This window comes from Phyllobates terribilis, unplaced genomic scaffold (genome assembly GCF_046119375.1).
Source record: "Phyllobates terribilis strain yellow unplaced genomic scaffold, ASM4611937v1 Scaffold_246__1_contigs__length_2949330, whole genome shotgun sequence".
NCBI lineage: Eukaryota > Metazoa > Chordata > Amphibia > Anura > Dendrobatidae > Phyllobates > Phyllobates terribilis.
In genome coordinates, this window is record NW_027363006.1 from 58,317 (window position 1) to 77,844 (window position 19,528).

Sequence of the window (19,528 nt, forward strand, 5' to 3'; positions counted from 1 at the left end):
CTGAAGAAACGCATGTAACAGCAGAATATGGAGGAAGATGAGATATCACAGGCTGGTGGATACTACCTGCTCCATCGCTGGCAGAGTAACCCATCCCCATGGAGGCCGCTGAGATCTTCTCTTGTAGAAACGGATCCAAAATCTATAAAACATGGGGAACAGTCAGCAGAGGGTTTGGTGATTGGCTCATATTGGCGATATACCCAGGGGCATTACTGGGCACAGGGAAGATTGGGAATGAATAGGATTGGCTGTTAGATATGTGATCTCTTCAATTAAAGGGGATGTCTAGTTGGAACAAGTTCTCACTGATCTCTGGATAGGTGATGACTCTTAGATCGGTGGGTTTGGCCGCTATGACCCAATCAGCAGAACAGCACTTATAGATAGAAGTGAGCGAAGTGCAAATGTTGAACTGCCGGTCCGTTCATTCTCTATGGGGGGCGCTGTACTCAGCTTTCTCCTGCATAGAGAATGAATGGATCGGTGGTCCGGGGAGGTATGCCATGCTGTTTGCTTGTGTCCTGTGATTACAGCAGCCTGCAACAGTTTTCAGTGTGCACTCCCCGGCTCAGGCATCAAGCAGTAAATGATAACATTAAAACGCTGCTCTCCCTTTGTTAGTCACTTTTTTATCTTCTTCCCCCTTCTGCGAATGCTATAGTCCGTTATTCTAGAACTGCTCTGAAAATGGTTCTCTCTGGAGTGTTGGGATTTGGGTTTAGGGTGGGTTATGGGAACTGAAGTTCAGATACTTTGTTCATATTTTTACTATGGAATTACTATGTCATGTATGTTATTTGAAACATGGAATATTTGTAGTTGGAGTTTTTCAATAAAAATGATTTGATTAAAAAAAATATGAAATTAAAATTCCTCTGTCCTTGAGAAAGCATAGGATTTTACTAAGAGGTAAATTGCACGTTCCTTGTTTTCCGGGCACTTTACATTTTTGCTAGTTTTGTACGATTACACAATCCCTTTTATAGGCCAGTGCCAGTTGTACATCTCTCCCTAAACTCTTGTTCACACTATATTTTATGCCAGTTTTCTTATATGGTTTCTAGATGTTGTCCAGCTTTGATAAATAATTAGTATTTATACTTTTGATTTTAGATAGACTTGAAGAATGCAGATCCGGAAAGGGTGGAGAAACAAATTGAGAAGATGTTTGACGTTCCCGCTAGTGACTGTATCCGGGTACGATGCGCTCCAGATCAAAATCATTCCTGTAGGCAAATTTAACTCCGCTGTCTGCACCTTGTCTTTTTATTTTTTTCTACAAAATGTGGCTGGAAAAGGGGCAATGTAGCGAGGAATTTACATCAATTTTTGGTGTTAAAAAAAAAAAAAAAAAACTTTTGTGACGCGTCATTTATGCGCAAAAATGTGCAGCTTCCTATTTTACAGCACTTTTGCAACTTTTAGAAATTGGGCTTGGTAAGCCACACCGGTCTAAGAACGACGGGTGACGTTAAAAGTGGATAAAGATACACGGTGGCTCATAGATGGAAGTGCTACATAAACATTTATCAGACATCGTGCAACACTTTGATACATTTGGCACAAATAATGGTAACACAACCACAAGCAAAACTGACCTGAGAAAGTCCCTTTATGATACATTTTTCAGAAAGAATTTGAAAGATTTAAAGCGTTAGAAATGAAGAAGATTATCCAATATCACCGAAAAAGGAAAAGTCTCCAGATGTCTTTATGCCGGATGCCGGTCTGTGTCCATACCTAAAGAAGAGCTGCCAAAAGAATGGGAAAGGAATCCTTTAGTAAACATAAACATCCATTGGGGTTTTAGGTGTTAAAAAAATGATCATATGAAAGATTTTGTGATCTGCGGTTACATGATTGTAATAACAACATTAAAGCCCCATTCAGATGTACAGGTTTTATCCCTGAGAAACTGAGCAGAATGATATATAGGTTTGTGGGAGAAGATTCAGTATAAATTGTAATTTATTCATTAGATTTGAGAGTCCTCAGTGGTTGATACCTTTAATGGCTAACTGAAAAGATGGTAACAAATTGCAAGCTTTCCAGACTACTCCGGCTTCTTCATCAGGCAGACCTGAGACCTGAGTAGTCTGGAAAGCCTGCAATTTGTTACCTTTTAATGGCTAACGGAAAAGATGGTATCAACCACTGAGGACTCTCAAATCTAAATACTCTTCTATCTACTGGCTAATACGGTACAAAGATAGATGTTTTTCCTGTATCAATTTATTCAGTGGAATCCTGCTGTTTGTACAGATGAGTCCAGTGGGCGGTCCTACTAGTGATTGACAGCTATCTTTGCCTGCATGGTCATACAGGGAACTGTCAATCACTTAGTAGGACCGCCCACTGGACTAGTGTACATACGGCAGGACTTTTCACTGCATAAAATGCCAGTTTTGCTGACTCTCTTCCCACAGATATGTCTATCAGTCTGATCAACTTCTCTGCTCTACAACATCCCCCTACAGATCTTATACCATTTCAACATGACAGGTTCCTTTAATCACCTGCAGATGACATAAGTAGCCATGTTCTGTGTGGCTTACGGAGGGGCTTAATTGCTTGTCAGCTTCAAACTGGTTTCATTTCTTCTGATTCGTTGTAGCCGAGTTCTAAACTGTATTAAGAAATTCATTTCTCTGTTTATTTCTATTAGATGTCGGGGAAGCTTGGAACAAATGTGGAAAGTGTTCTTCAAGAAGTTGTCAGGAGGCTTCCACCGTGAGTACGGACTAATGCGGCTCTATCCATCTTCTCTTTATTAAAGGGAACCTGTCACCTTGGAAAATGCTATGTACCTGCAGGTATAGGGTTAATCTGCAGATAAATATTGTTACAATGCTGCCCGGCCGCCTTATTGATTGATAGTGTAGGTACCGGGAGAAAATTAACTTCTTTCCTCCCTGCAGCCGCCGGCCTTCACTCATCGTTGTGCACGGAGCGGCTACAGTCTTGGATCACAGCACCACTCGCTATATCAGGGGCGACGGCTGTAAACCCGGCCTGGATTTTGATTGACAGCTTGCTCTGCACAGATGCGCTGCAGAACCACTTAGAATCTGAGTGAAGGAGTAGTATGTTCACAGATAGAGAATATGGCTCATCCACGTGCAGATCTGCTCCACGTCCGATTACATATTTGTGGGACAAACCCTAGTGGCAGCCTCATATTTCTGACATGGATCCTCTAGCACTATTTGTGAAACTGCGGCTCCCAGCATAACTTGATGAGAGACCGTCAGTCTGCTGGGACCTGTAGTTTCACTACAGCAGGAGTGTCACAAGCTGCGGACCTCTGCTCACTCCAGCACTGGTCGGCATTTTCAGCACGTGAACGTACGCTATGCTTTCTGGAGACACAAGGGTGTAGATAATTTTATCAAACCCTTGACTGTAAGTTTGCTGAACCCTAAGTGGATTATATTGTTCCCACAGTTTCAGTTTTGGGCCATTTAAGGGGAATTTAAACGGTTCTGGCCACTGATTTTCCTTAAAGGGGATCAGTATCCCTGAATGTCTTTGTATATACTTGATAAAGACCTATAACAGGTCGAAACGTTATGTGATGGCGGAATAAACTTTATCTTTTGGAATTCATCACTCTGGACTGAACGCTGTTACTTACCTTTATCCCCCTTAACAGGATGTCTTATTTTTGTGTTTTAGTCCCAAGATTGAAAAGGGCAGCCCTCTTAAAGCCCTGCTGTTTGACTCCACGTTTGATCACTACAGAGGCGTCGTAGCAGCATCGCCCTGTGTGGAGGTGACGTGTGTAAAGGCAATAAAATCGTGTCTGCCCACTCTGGCAAGTGCTATGAAGTCAATGAGGTTGGCATACTGACCCCAGAGGAAGTGCCAGCCGAAAAACTACGTTTTTTTTTATAATTTTATTAGCCTTTCCCTCTGTCTTCACCAATCAGCCCTCTGTATTGATGATCAGATCAAAGATGTAGACAGGGATTGTCTCACGCTGCATCTCCTTCCTGATTGTATCACTGAGAAGACAGAAGCTGCCCCATCCCATTCTCCAAGAAATGCAGAACCCAATGCATCTGCTGTCCGTGATCCGCTTATTGTCAGAGGACATCATTAGGGACTGCATTTTCTCATTGCTTAAGAAATTGTTGGGGGATCCTGCTAATTACTGAATAATAAAACTGCAGCACCACTCCATTTAAAGCAGTGTTTCCCAAACTCCAGTCCTCATGGCCCCCAACAGGTCAGGTTTTCAGGATTTCCTCAGTATTACACATGTGATGAAAGTATCATCAAGGAATCAGGAATTCTCTCACCTGTGCAATACTATGGAAATCCTGAAGACATGACCTGTGGGGGCCGTGAGGACTGGAGTTTGGGAAACACTGATTTTAAAGGGACTGTCAGCACAGAATGACTGTTGAAACCAAGTACAAGCGCTCCGTGAATCACGGCGTGGGCCAATCCTTTATATACACCTTCCCACCTGCTTGTTTTACCTCTGTCTCCTTCCTTCTCTGGTTCTATGAAGCCAGAGCTGTCAATCAAAGAAGAGGAGGGTGTGGATAGAGGGAAAACAAGCAGGTGGGAAGATAGATAGATAGATAACATTGCAATACAATATATTGGTAAAAGCAAAGCACATATACTAAATGAGAACAGATACTACACTTGATGTTAGCCAAAAGGTCGAGAAGCGATAACCTGAATTGGTTTTGGCCTATGACTGCACCCTGGCTTCAAGAAGGCACCCATTGTAGGGATAGGGACAAAGACTCCCCTTAGGAGGACATGTTGTTCATCAATAGTCACCTTAAAACCCACAACTTTACTGCTTGTTGCAGCTGCAGCCCACGCATGCATTTTAAATCTGCATGAGTCTGCCTATTTTCAAACATTCTCCCCTCACCCCCAATGTCCCATGTACCTGCAGACAAGGGGATGGGGAGAGGATAACTAATTAGTGAACAAACAAGCAGCGGTCGACCTTTTTCCTAGTCTACAGGCTCCCTGCAGACTGTAGCTGACTGCCGAAGTACAGCCAGATAAAGGCTAGGAGCCCATTATGACATGTGCAATGATGTTCCATTCTTGCATTCTAGCATTATTCCATTATTCCATTGTTCCATTGTCCCATTCTCTTGCATTATTCTATTGTTCCATTCACTCATTACATCTATTGCAAGCAATCTATCTGCCTGGGTGAAAACCAATAGGATGCTCTGATTGACAGACATAGGTAGCACTTTAAAACAACATCTCAGACCAAACTTTTTTTTATCTTTTTTTCATCCATAGATAGAAAATTAAAGAAGTCAGTGCTCCACCAGAGGGAGCCAGCATTTCACTAAAGAAATCGTAATGGCCCCACATTTTTTTTAAATGCGTGGTACTCAGCAACACCCAACTGATGGGACAGTTGAATTAAAAGAGTAGCAGCTGATAACAAGGCCAATGATTAGGTATATGGTGTATGTGCAAAGGTGTAGCAAAGGACAAATGCATTATTGCAGCTTATCTCAGAAAGGAAGGGATAGATAGATTGGATGGATGGATGGATGGATGGAGGGGCATATACACCTACCCAGGATGGATGGATGAATGGAAAAGCATATACATCTACCCAGGATGGATGGCTGGAGGGGCATTTACACCTACCCAGGATGGATGGATGCAGGGGCATAAACACCTACCCAGGATGCATGGATGGATGCATGGGGCTGAAGGGGGGTCAGGCTGGACACATGGGGACATGGATGGACGCATGGGGCTGAAGGGGGGTCAGGCTGGACACGTGGGGACATGGATGGACGCATGGGGCTGAAGGGGGGGCAGGCTGGACACATGGGGACATGGATGGACGCATGGGACTGAAGGGGGGGGCAGGCTGGACATGTGGGGACCTGGATGGACGCATGGGGCTGAAGGGGGGGCAGGCTGGACACGGGACCTGGATGGACGTATGGTGCTGAAGGGGGGGCAGGATGGACACGTGGGGACCTGGATGGACGCATGGGGCTGAAGGGGGGACGGGCTGGACACGTGGGTACCTGGATGGATGCATGGGGCTGAAGGGGGGGCAGGCTGGACACGTGGCGACCTGGATGGACGCATGAGGCTGAAGGGGGGGCAGGCTGGACACGTGGAGACCTGGATGGACGCATGGGGCTGAAGGGGGGCAGGCTGGACACGTGGGGACCTGGATGGACGCATGGGGCTGAAGGGGGGCAGGCTGGACACGTGGGGACCTGGATGGACGCGTGGGGCTGAAGGGGGGGCAGGCTGGACACGTGGGGGGACCTGGATGGACGCATGGAGGTGAAGGGGGGCAAGCTGGACACGTGGGGACCTGGATGGACGCATGGAGGTGAAGGGGGGCAAGCTGGACACGTGGGGACCTGGATAGATATATGGGGTGGGGTGGGATGCATATATGGGGGGGCTAGGATGGATATATATAAATCAAAACTGTTATATATATATATATATGATATAGATATATATAGATATATGGGACAGAATGGATATATGAAGGGGGGCAGGCTGGACACATGGAGGCCAGGATGGATATATGGGAGGGGCATGGGTTGCAAAGGATGCTCACCAGAGGGATATATTCCTGAAAAAGAGTCAATCATAATCTGTGTCCCGGGATTACGGCTACAAAAATGAATTAAAGGGTTATTTCCATCTTCACAGATATTGTAAAAACCTGCACTTTTGCAATTTACTGCTTCTTGACATTTGCAGCCGTTCTTGAGATATTAAGACTTTTCTTTTGTTTACAGATCGTTGCCTAGGAGACCGACCACTGCTGCTGTCTCGATAGTAACCACTGTGCTGAAGTTGGCTGGGATTGGGAGGTAACAGCGTGCTCCAGCAAACCTGGCCCAGATTACTGATATATCCATTATTTGATGCATCTACCTTAAAAGCCTTGATTTGCTCGGTGATGGCAGAACACATGAGAACTATGCGGCTTTCCTTCTTTTCCTCGTCCACCGAATCCTTATCTTCAGACAGTGTCCGGTGTTGAGCCGCCTTTTTCTTCTCCTCTTCTAACGTCTTCTGCTTCTGCTGAAACAGTTTCATCATCTTGTAGACCTCTCGGAGGAATTCGTCCACCTCGGCTTCCATGCTTTCTCCATTCAGGTCAAGGAAAGTGCCGTCGATCCACCTGGAAGCGTGAGATTTTTCAAGACATATTTTGATAAATTTCATGTTTTTAGCTCATCTATTACTGTTTATTCTGCTTTTTTTCTCTTCTACATCTATGGCTATGGTTGTACCATAAATAATGTTTAATCACCTATCCACAAGGTTGTTGATAAATGTCTGATCACTGGGAGTCCGACTGCTGCAGCCTCCAGCAGTTTTGAAAGCGGTGGTCCTAGATACAGCTTTGTGAATGAAGCATGTGTGCATCTATGGGAGTGATGGCTACGCATGCGCATGACTGCTCCCATAAACATGAATGGAGCACTGGCTATGCATGCGCACGATCACTCCATTCACACAGCAGACTTTGGAACCTCTGTCCTCAGGATTACTGGAGGACCCTGTGGTTAGAGCACCCCTACCGATCATACATTTATCTCCTATTTTGCAGAAGGGATTGTCCGACCTTGGGGTACAAGTCTACAGTCTATGTAACTGCAGACTTGTAAATCCTCACATTGCACGCACTGCGAGGATTTTCCGGTGCTGGGAACAGGCTGTTATGTGACCACAAGTATGTGATTTGCATACTTCAGACCACATTCCGACTAGACGTGTCTGGCTCCACTCAATGTGCTTGCATTGAGCAAGGCCAGATATGTCTAGTTGGGATGTGACCGTATATATGCAAATCACATACTTGCTGTCACACGCCTGTGCTCCCGATGCTGGAGAATCCTTATTACGCGCACAGTACACATGCTGTGAGGATTCACATGACTGCAGTCACATGGAGTGACTGCAGACTTGTGCCCCAAGGCCGGACAGCCCTTTAATAACACATAATCCCCTTGTAATGTATGCAAGACTTTTGGCGCTTGGTTATTTCCAGGACCGAAGAACAGTGATGGGGACAGAACGATTGGTTATTAGATATACTTTGTCCCTATAACGTTACAAGGGGTGAAGTGCTGTAGATAAAGATGATTTTTGCTGCCATAAATGATTCGTTCCCAACGAATTAGTGTTTTGCTTGTTCATCGGGTGATTACTGGCACATTTACACGGGCTGATAATTGGGAATGATCATCAGCTTGTTTAAATGCGCCATTTACTCTCCACTTCAGATCACGTATGGTGTTAATAAATAACGGCATGCCAAGAGTTAACTCAGAATTCCCCAATGGGGTGCACATACTTTTTTTCAGTTTTTTGCCATTTGTAAATCAGTGCAAAAAGTTTCTGGTAAGGTTCGATGTTGACTTTTGAAGAATCCAGCTGAGGGTATGTTGTAAGGTCCCATTTATACAGTGCTTCTTCTTTGTTAATATAAGCCACCGCCTCCTCTGCGTCTGCTATTCGCTTCTGTACAGTCCTCACATCTGTCACTTACTGAAACCAGGCACAATACACAGATAAGTAAAGGGTTAACCGGACTGCCTCCATTAAAGAAAATGAGTTAGACATTCACAAGTTACAGTATGAGACTGACTTCTCACCGGTGAACTTTACTTCTCGTTTGCAGAATACAGATTCCTATATGCTCCACTTTATAGACAGCTGATGTCAGAGGTGTAACTTTCAGGCCTTTCAGGTCTATTGGACACAAATAGTTTCAGGCCTATTGGACGCAATGCATTTCAGGCCTATTGGACGCAATGCATTTCAGGCCTATTGGACGCAATGCATTTCAGGCCTATTGGACGCAATGCATTTCAGGCCTATTGGACGCAATGTATTTCAGGCCTATTGGACGCAATGTATTTCAGGCCTATTGGACGCAACGACTTTTAGGCCTATTGGACGCAACGACTTTTAGGCCTATTGGACGCAACGACTTTTAGGCCTATTGGACGCAACGCGTTTCAGGCCTATTGGAACAACTCGTTTCAGGCCTATTGGACGCAACGTGTTTCAGGCCTATTGGACGCTTTCATACGCCAGTCCTCAGGTGTGACGACTGCCTCTGACCTGCCTTTGTTTGACTGCACTTCAGGTTAAGCACTAGGGACTGCCTCTATAAAGACTCTTCTGGCTGATAATGGTGGTCAGTCGGGTTTATGTTTTTTTCATAGTTTTTTTTTGCATAGCAAAAATAATGCTGCAGTCAAGGGCGTAACTACAGTGCGTGCAGGGGTTGCAGTCGCATCTGGAGCTAAGGGGGGCTCAAAAGGTCTCTTTGACTCATATGAGAAGATCACTACTATTAAAGACCAGCAATAGTTGGGGGCCCTAATGGAGATTTTGCATTGAAGCTTCAGGTTACACTATTGGCTGTAGTCTCAATATTCTTGATTCTTGCCTTTAAAAAGGGATAGAACCCCCCCCAAAAGAAACAACATAAAAAAAGCCTAATGCAACTCCAAACCGGAGTTAGGGAGCATTTTATAACTACTTCCCAGGAACGCTCGTTTAAGGATAATTGTGCAGTATAAATAGGCTGCCAATCACCGACGAATAGCCAAACACTTGATCGTCGGGTGAAATGATCTTTTGTGTTGCACAAAAAAATTATCGTTCACGACAACCATGATGCGTTTTGGGTAAAAAGGATCTGTACAAATATGAAAAGAGTCTTAAAGTAATGAAAATAAGAAGAGGGAAAACTATAACACAGCCTGTGACTATCATACCTGCTGCATCATATCCAGCTTAGAGTACTCTGCAAATTCTTCCATCCGACGCAAAAGTTTCTCCAGTTCCAGCATAAGCTTCTCTCTTTTCCCCAGCAGCTCGCCCTCTCCTTTACACTTGGCGTTTTCAATCAGCTTTTAGAAAGGAACAGTTATCAAAAAACGCTCCCAGAGCGCCCCCTGTTTAATTACCTGGACACTGCAGGGGGCTGCTGCTTCATTGGGGCTGGCACCCGAGACCCCATTTTCATCAAACACTGGGTTGATATTTTTTGGCCACAGTAACACTGTTGAGTTCAGGATGATATCTTCAGGTACAAATAAATGAACATCTAGAAGATAACTCATCCTCCGCTGACACTCCTAAAATTAAAAACATGAAACTCACTATGTATTAATGTATCTAGCATCTACAACCACAGGGGTTGCACCAATTATATTTTTTCCAAAAACTTAGGTTATAAAATTATACTGATGCTCCACAACTACAGTTCCCTCCATCAGTTTGTGTTCTTCCTGCTCTATGTGGACATGTGATTTCTGTAGCCAATCACTGGCTGTAGCAGGTTACCACCGTAGTCACTGATAGGCTGCAGCAATCACATGATCATGTTGGGGATCTCATCACTGAAATCTGGAGGGGGACTGGTAAGTATAGCTAGTATGACATGACCTATATATGGAAAAATACATATTAACCAGGACACAAGAAATATAGGAATAATCCTATATATTATGTTTTACACTAATTATACCCAGGGACGTACTGTACGTACAGCAATTCGGGACTTTAGCTCTACCAGGCTTTTATTCTTCGCCTGCTCCACAAACGCAAACTCCTCTATTACATCTTCAGTAGTTTCAGGAGCCTTTAACGCTTGTTCCTTGATTTTCTCAAATTCCATGAAGATCCTAAGTGAAGCAAAGATTATTACATACAGGTGCATCTCACTAAATTAGAATATCATCAAAAAGTTAATTTATTTTAGTTCTTCAATACAAAAAGTGAAACTCCTATATCATATAGAGTCATTACAAACAGAGTGATCTATTTCAAGTGTTTATTTCTGTTAATGTTGATGATTATGGCTTACAGCCAATGAAAACACAAAAGTCATTATCTCAGTAAATTAGAATACTTTATAGCAACAGATTTAAAATGTTTTTAAAATCTGAAATGTCCTACTGAAATGTATGGTCAGTAAATGCCCTCAATACTTGGCCAGGCTCCTTTTGCATCAATTACTGCATCAATGCGGCAATGTGGCATGGAGGCGATCAGCCTGTGGCACTGCTGAGGGGTTATGGAAGCCCAGGTGGCTTTGATAGAAGCCTTCAGCTCGTCTGCATTGTTGGGTCTGATGTCTCTCATCTTCCTCTTGACAATACCCCATAGATTCTCTATAATAGATTCTCTATGGGGTTAAGGTCAGGTGAGTTTACTGGCCAATCAAGCACAGTGATACTGTTGTGTGTAAACCAGGTATTGGTACTTTTGGCAGTGTGGACAGGGGCCAAGTCCTGCTGGAGAATGACATTTCCATCTCCAAAAAGCAGAGGGAAGCATGAAGTGCTCTAAAATGTCCTGGTCGACGGCTGCACTGACTTTGGTCTTGATAAAACACAGTGGACCTACACCAGAAGATGACACGGCTCCCCAAACCATCACTGATGGTGGAAACTTCACACTAGACCTCCAGCAGCTTGGATTGTGGCCTCTCCACTCTTCCTCCAGACTCTGAGACCTTGTGGAGTGTGTCAATGACTGCCTTCTGGACATCTGTCAAGTCACCAGTCTTCCCAATAATTGTGGAGCCTACTGAAACAGACTAAGGGACCTTTTTAAAAGCTTAGGAAGCCTTTTCAGGTGTATTTGTTAATTATTTTAATTTACTGAGATAATGACTTTTGTGTTTTCATTGGCTGTAAGCCATAATCAACAACATTAACAGAAATAAACACTTGAAATATATCACTCTGTTTGTAATGACTCTATATAATATATGAATTTAAATTTTTGTACTGAAGAAATGAAAAAAATTAACTTTTTGATGATATTCTAATTTAGTGAGATGCACCTGTATATTATATACTGGAATGTGATGATATTTTATGGTATCATAAGTAAAGTAATGTGAGATTCTTAACTTTTACTGTAGCATCAGCATCTATAACTCACTGTATGAAATCATAGCAGAAGTAACACTTGACCTCGACCCCAAGGGCCCCTGAATGGCACATGGCAGCTAGAGGCCCATTACAGATTATTTTTTTCTATTGTGAAACCTCCTTGAATCCAGGATTTTACTCACTCTTCATTCTCCAATCTGTGATTTGTCACCAGTCTATCTAGTAATATATTTGCAAAACTTTTTGCTTTGTCAGCCAGGCCTTGCTTTAAGTCATCGTAGTCGAGGTGTACCATGGTGAAGTAAGCGCGGGTGGGCAGTCCCATGATATCTCTGGCCAGGGTGTGAAATTCTTCTATAAACTGGAATACAAATATAAATCAGTCTCGTTTACCCTTGAGATTTCTGATTTGACCCTCAATTATTATCGGACACGTTGCACCCCTCGCTCTGTAGGACTTAGGACAGTATTGATTCTAATGGGAATGGTAAGAAAATGATTCCTGCAACTTAGTCCTCGTTGCTGCGTCCACCCGACTACAGCTGTGATCAGCTTATTGTCAAGGGACCCTTCAAACGAACCAAAGGGGGTCCCCGTAAAGTGAACCTGTTAGGTCCTTCAGGCATGCCAAATTCCTGCATTGACATCCACGGTATATATCTGGCAAAAATGTTTCTACCTTAAAAGACTAAACTTTTTATGTGCCGGCTGTCATATGCAAATTGGTCATGTGAAATTAAGTATTATACACCTGTCTTGGGTATCCGAGCTCTGCTTCCTTCACTTCGGTCTGCTGCCCCGTGTTGTGCTCCACGTCAGGTTTTACAGGTTGTCCTGTGTAGCTCAGTGACATAATCTCCTAAATCCTATTTATGGACCATTAGGACACACACCTGGGTCTTAGGATTGAGTTTTTAGACTTTTGTTTGGTGTGCTCCACCTTCTGCGTTAACTTTCTTCCATTCCTACTGGGTTACGCTACATCCATCCTGCAGCTCCCAAGATTCCTGAGTGCCAATTCCTTGCTGCTCATGTGCCTTCCTGCTTGCCACACCAACACCCGGGGTCCGTGTGCCCACCCAGACCCGAGGCTTAGAAGATCCACGTCGCCAGGTGAGACTAAGATGCCATGATTTGGGTGTGATCACAGCATCTGAGGTGGGATTTGTTTGTGGGAAGTGACGTCCCGCTGGACTAGTCCTAGATAACTTGCATATGATGAACGGCGCATAAGCAGTCGATTTTTACTAGAAACATCAAAGCCAGTGTTGCTGTGCAGGGATGAGTCAATTTAATGACGGTTCGAGATAATATGCAAGAAGGTCCAATATGTAAAAAAAAAAAACACATTATGATCACACATACAGTACAGACCAAAAGTTTGGACACACCTTCTCATTTAAAGATTTTTCTGTATTTTCATGACTATGAAAATTGTACATTCACATTGAAGGCATCAAAACTATGAATTACCACATGTGGAATTATATACTTAACAAAAAAGTGTGAAACAACTGAAAATATGTCTTATATTCTAGGTTCTTCAAAGTAGCCACCTTTTGCTTTGATGACTGCTTTGCACACAGTTTCTACTTTCTCCGCGGCTGAACCATCCACCAGCCAGCTGAAGCTTTCAACTATCAAATAATATAACACAGAATTTATAGTTGTATCTAGACTCATCTTAATAACGGGCGGAGAAAACTTTCAAAGAGGATTATACAGCTGATCGGACATGGATTTTTGAAAGCGAGTTCTCTGGCTTCATCAGGTCTAAGAAATCAATTTGATAATCTACATTTATATGGTGAAATCTAGAGACAGATCCTCTTTGCAGTGCTTGTTAGACCAATGATATATAGTATTTCTGCATGATAATGTCTGATAGATGAGGATCACACCTCTGGGAACCCCTAACACTGAGTTCAATGGCTTTTGGAAAGGTATCAGGATCAAAGCGTCCACAGGAATATCACGCTGCAAGCGCCGGCAGGAGATTTCTGATTGTGATTGTTCCATCCCTTTAATACTAGATTCACGTCCAGCTTCCCATATGTTCCATCGCTTTAATACTTAGGATTCACGTCCAGCTTACTGTATGTACCATTCTTTTAATTATTCGCGGCCAGCTTACCATATGTACCATCCCTTTAATGACTCACGTCCAGCTTACCCTATGTACCATCCCTGTAATGACTCATGTCCAGCTTACCGTATGTACCATGCCTTTAATGATTCGCAGCCAGCTTACCGTATGTACCATCCCTTTAAAGACTCACGTCCTGCTTACTGTATGTATCATCCCTATAATTATTCACGTCCAGCTTACCGTATGTACCATCCCTTTAATGACTCACATCCTGCTTACTGTATGTACCATCCCTATAATTATTCACGTCCAGCTTACAGTATGTACCATCCCTTTAATGACTCACGTCAAGCTTACCGTATGTACCATCCCTTTAATGATTCACGTCCAGCTTACCATATGTACCATCCCTTTATTGATTCACGTCCAGCTTACCGTATGTATCATCCTTTTAATGATTCACGTCCCGCTTACCGTAGGTTTGGAAATGCCTGAATGGCTGGTGTAGATTGTGGCTGACGGCCTCCTTCAGCTTCAGCGCGGCAGAATCAAAGATGTAATCAGGGAGTTTGGCCTCGATGATCTGAACCGTGTTACTACCAGAAAGCCACGGCTGCACCGTCTGAATATTCTGGACAAAGAAGAACGTTCTATAAAGTGACATGAATACTGCAGAAGTCTCTAATATAAACCCCCTGAACATCCACCTATTTTGATATAAATAAATCAAAAACTCCATACAAAGCTCCATATCCTCAGCATAGACATGAAATAAAAGCTGCCATGCTGTGTATCCTCAGTGGCCACTAAAGGGAGCTTAAAGGGCATCTGTCACCCCAAAAATTCAGATTTAACCACTTATACATTTAAAGCGCACCTGTCAGCAGGATTGAGCTCAGTAAAACACATACATTGTTAGGTGGGTGCCACTACACTGATTAAAATGATAACTTAGTTGATTAAATCCGTCCTGTGGTTCTTGTGTAACATTTACTTTCAGTTTGGAGATAATGATACGCTCGTGCTCCGGGGCGGCCTGTGGGGGGCGCTCTATCTGGTGCTCTGCTTACATATTCATCTGTATGCTCTTATGACAGCTCACTGTGCCTTCACTGACCTGCCTCCTCTTTTACATAATGCATCTAGTAGTGCGGGGCTAGGTAAAATAGGAGGCAGGTCAGTGGACGATCAGTGAGCTGTCATAAGAGCATACACATGAATATGTAAGCAGAGCACCAGATAGAGTGCCCCCACACGCCGCCCCGGAGCATAAGCGTATCATTATTTCCAAACTGAAAGTAAAGATTACACAAGAACCACAGGACGAATTTCATCAACTAAGGTATCATTTTACTCTGTGTAATGTCGCCCTCCTGACAGTGTATGTGGTTTACTGAGCACACTCCTGCTGACAGGTACACTTTAATAGGGGACTGGAGTGGAGAGCCATCCCTTCATGGGGGCCCACCGGAGGATTCTCCATTTCTCCTGTTGGCCAGTCCGAGCCTGTAAAAGTGTTTATGCTACCCAACTCTTCTACTTATAATTCTCATATATTTTTGCAATGTGTATTACAAAGTCAATATACTCGTTGTCCTATCCCTGCATGGGGGCCCACCGGAGGATACTGCTGCGGACGCTCATATACTAGGTGACAGCCAATAGCAATTGTAAATCAGCCAGTACTATATTTTTTTTTTGCTGTGATATTCCAAAATGGTGGCAGCAAATTTCCAATTTTTTTTACTGCAGTTTTTACCTGTGAGCCACACATGTACCTACTATAAAAAGTAAGTTGTCAGCATTGAAAAAAAAAATCCTGATACCTGAAGGGTCTTGGAGATCCGAGTTAATATAAATAGTACAACTTCTTCTACGTCCTGGAAGCTTGGATAGAAATCCATTTTCTCGTCATCAAATGTAAGTTGCATTTTGAAGATTGGTAAAAATTGCCCGTCTATCAGGTCAAATAAACGGACAAAAGTTTCTACAGTTTTCTGCAGAAGGTCTCTCACCTGTGGGGGGAGAAATCAGCAAGTATATATTAGTGTTTATAAGGAGAAAAAATACATGACTACGAGAGTGGTGCAGAAAACAGGGAGACGGACTGGGCCATAAGAGAAGAAAGCTGAGTGACAACATTTACTGTGGGTGGGAAATCCTTAATCCCTTCAGGACCGGATCATTTTTTGTTTTGCATTTTTTCCTTTCCGTCTTCAAAAAGCCATACATTTTTCATTTTTCCATTGATATAGCTGCAAGAGGCTATGTAATGTGTTGTAGCTTAAACCCTTCCCAACATATGACATATTGTTATGCCATGTTCCTGTAGATGTGCAAAATTTGGACCTGGGCCCCCACCAGCATGTTGGTCAGATTTATGGGCCCTTATAGCATTCTAGATCCGATAATGATGCGCGTGTTCGCCCTTGCCTTGGATGTTTCCTGTAATAATCTCCCCCATCGTAGCTCTAGCCCCATCCTATAATAATGTCTCTCATTCTAGGCCCCTTCCTGGTATAATGTTCCCCTTCCTGTGCCCCTTCCTGTTATAATATCCCCTATCCTGGGCCTCTTCCTGTTATAATATCCACCTTCTGTGTATAATACCGCCCATCCTGAGCCCCTTTCAGCAATAACGTCCCAATCCTGGGCTCCTTCCTGGTATAATGTCCTTGGTCCAGGGCCTCTTACTGTAATAATGTCCCCCATCCTGGCCCCTTCCTGTAACAATGTCCCCTATCCTAGTATAATATCCCACATCCTATAACAATGTCTTCCATCCTGGTATCCTGTCCCCCATCCTAGGCCCCATTCTGGTATAATGACCTCCATCATTGTGCCCTTCCTGGTGTAATGTCCTTCATCCTGGCCCATGTCATGGTATAATGATCCCCATTCTGGTATAATGCTCCCTATCCTGGGCTGCTTCCTTGTACAATGCCCCCCATCCTGAACCCCTGCCTTGTATAATGCTCCCCATCCTTGGCCCCTTCCTTGTAAAATGCTCCCCATCATGCGCCCCTTCCTTGTATAATGCTCCCCATCATGCGCCCCTTCCTTGTATAGTGCTCCCCATCCTGCGCCCCTTCCTTGTGTAATGCTCCCCATCTTGCGCCCCTTCCTTGTATAATGCTCCCCATCTTGCGCCCCTTCCTTGTGTAATGCTCCCCATCCTGCGCGCCTTCCTTGTGTAATGCATCTCATCCTAGGCTACTTCCTTGTATAATGCTCCCCATCTGGCACCCCTGCCTTGTGTAATGCTCCCCATCCTGCGCCCCTTTCTTGGATAATGCTCCCCATCATGCGCCCCTTCCTTGTATAATGCTCCCCATCCTGCGCCCCTTCCTTGTGTAATGCTCCCCATCCTGCGCCCCTTCCTTGTATAATGCTCTCCATCTTGCTCCCCTTCCTTGTGTAATGCTCCCTATCCTGCGCCCCTTCCTTGTATAATGCTCCTCATCCTAGGCTACTTCCTTGTATAATGCTCCCCATCTTGGGACCCTTCCTTGTCTAATTCTCCCCATCCTGGGACCCTTCCTTGTATAATGCTTCTCATCCTAGGCTACTTCCTTGTATAATGCTCCCCATCCTGGGACCCTTCCTTGTCTAATTCCCCCTATCCTGGGCACCTTCCTTGTATAATGCCTATGGGCCCTTGTAGCATTCTAGATCCGATAATGATGCGCGTGTTCGCCCTTGCCTTGGATGTTTCCTGTAATAATCTCCCCCATCGTAGCCCTAGCCCCATCCTATAATAATGTCTCTCATTCTAGGCCCCTTCCTGGTATAATGTTCCCCATCCTGCACCCCTTCCTGTTATAATATCCCCTATCCTGGGCCTCTTCCTGTTATAATATCCACCTTCTGTGTATAATACCGCCCATCCTGAGCCCCCTTTCAGCAATAACGTCCCAATCCTGGGCTCCTTCCTGGTATAATGTCCTTGGTCCAGGGCCTCTTACTGTAATAATGTCCCCCATCCTGGCCCCTTCCTGTAACAATGTCCCCTATCCTAGTATAATATCCCACATCCTATAACAATGTCTTCCATCCTGGTATCCTGTCCCCCATCCTAGGCCCCATTCTGGTATAATGACCTCCATCATTGTGCCCTTCCTGGTGTAATGTCCTTCATCCTGGCCCATGTCATGGTATAATGATCCCCATTCTGGTATAATGCTCCCTATCCTGGGCTGCTTCCTTGTACAATGCCCCCCATCCTGAACCCCTGCCTTGTATAATGCTCCCCATCCTTGGCCCCTTCCTTGTAAAATGCTCCCCATCATGCGCCCCTTCCTTGTATAATGCTCCCCATCCTGCGCCCCTTCCTTGTGTAATGCTCCCCATCTTGCGCCCCTTCCTTGTATAATGCTCCCCATCTTGCGCCCCTTCCTTGTATAATGCTCCCCATCTTGCGCCCCTTCCTTGTGTAATGCTCCCCATCCTGCGTTCCTTCCTTGTGTAATGCACCTCATCCTAGGCTACTTCCTTGTATAATGCTCCCCATCTTGCACCCCTTCCTTGTGTAATGCTCCCCATCCTGCGCCCCTTCCTTGTATAATGCTCCCCATCATGCTCCCCTTCCTTGTGTAATGCTCCCCATCCTGCGACCTTTCCTTGTGTAATGCTCCCCATCCTGCGCCCCTTCCTTGTATAATGCTCCTCATCCTAGGCTACTTCCTTGTATAATGCTCCCCATCTTGGGACCCTTCCTTGTCTAATTCTCCCCATCCTGGGACCCTTCCTTGTATAATGCTTCTCATCCTAAGCTACTTCCTTGTATAATGCTCCCCATCCTGGGACCCTTCCTTGTCTAATTCCCCCCATCCTGGGCACCTTCCTTGTATAATGCTCCCCATCCTGGAACCCTTCCTTGTCTAATTCCCCCCATCCTGGGCCCTTTCCTTGTATAATGCTCCCCATCCTGGGCCCCTTCATTATATAATGCTCCCCATCCTGGGCCCCTTCCTTGTCTAATTCTCCCCACCCTGAGCCCCTTCCTTGTATAATGCTCCCCATCCTTGGCCCTTTCCTGGTTTAATGTTCTGTCGTTCTTTCCAATACATTAAATAAACAAAAATAAATGATTCTTCTTACCTTCCTCCGCTCCCACGACATGCGGCGCCTTCTTCTGTAGCTGATTTCAGTGTGCCGGTAGAGGCAGCGCATGACGTCACTTCCATGCGTCACTCGTGACTGGCACGCCGACATCAGATACCGGCCTTTGGCTGGCGGCATGCATTGCAGCTCAGGGACCCGGCATGTTCCTGCGCAGCAATATACTTCAGCCGGATGTGCGTCCTCAGACTGTGGAAGTGCCATACATATATGAGATGGGAATACCACTCTGAGTCTATGTTTGATCCAGAGATACAATAATGAACATGAATCCTTATATATCACGGATCTTGCTGCCGACTTTACCTGGTTGGACATAAGTGTCGAGACGCAGTTATAAAAGGAATCCAATTTGTCCGCATTAATCAGCTGCAGGGCATCTTGATTGGCAAATAGATTGATCACGTTG

General features: G+C 44.5%; 1 protein-coding gene and 1 pseudogene across 1 annotated transcript; both read right to left on the reverse strand.

The window, feature by feature from the left end:
- Positions 1-4,587: 4,587 nt before the first annotated feature.
- Positions 4,588-4,689, reverse strand: LOC141217711 (U2 spliceosomal RNA; annotated as a pseudogene).
- Positions 4,690-6,642: 1,953 nt separating this feature from the next.
- LOC141217704 (dynein axonemal heavy chain 12-like) lies at positions 6,643-9,677 on the reverse strand. Its single transcript, XM_073665839.1, has 5 exons — positions 9,602-9,677; positions 8,659-8,742; positions 8,345-8,534; positions 6,874-7,165; positions 6,643-6,648 (listed from the first exon to the last, which is right to left on the reverse strand). Exons 1-5 carry the CDS (start codon positions 9,675-9,677, stop codon positions 6,643-6,645), a joined length of 648 nt encoding a protein of 215 aa, XP_073521940.1.
- Positions 9,678-19,528: the final 9,851 nt, after the last annotated feature.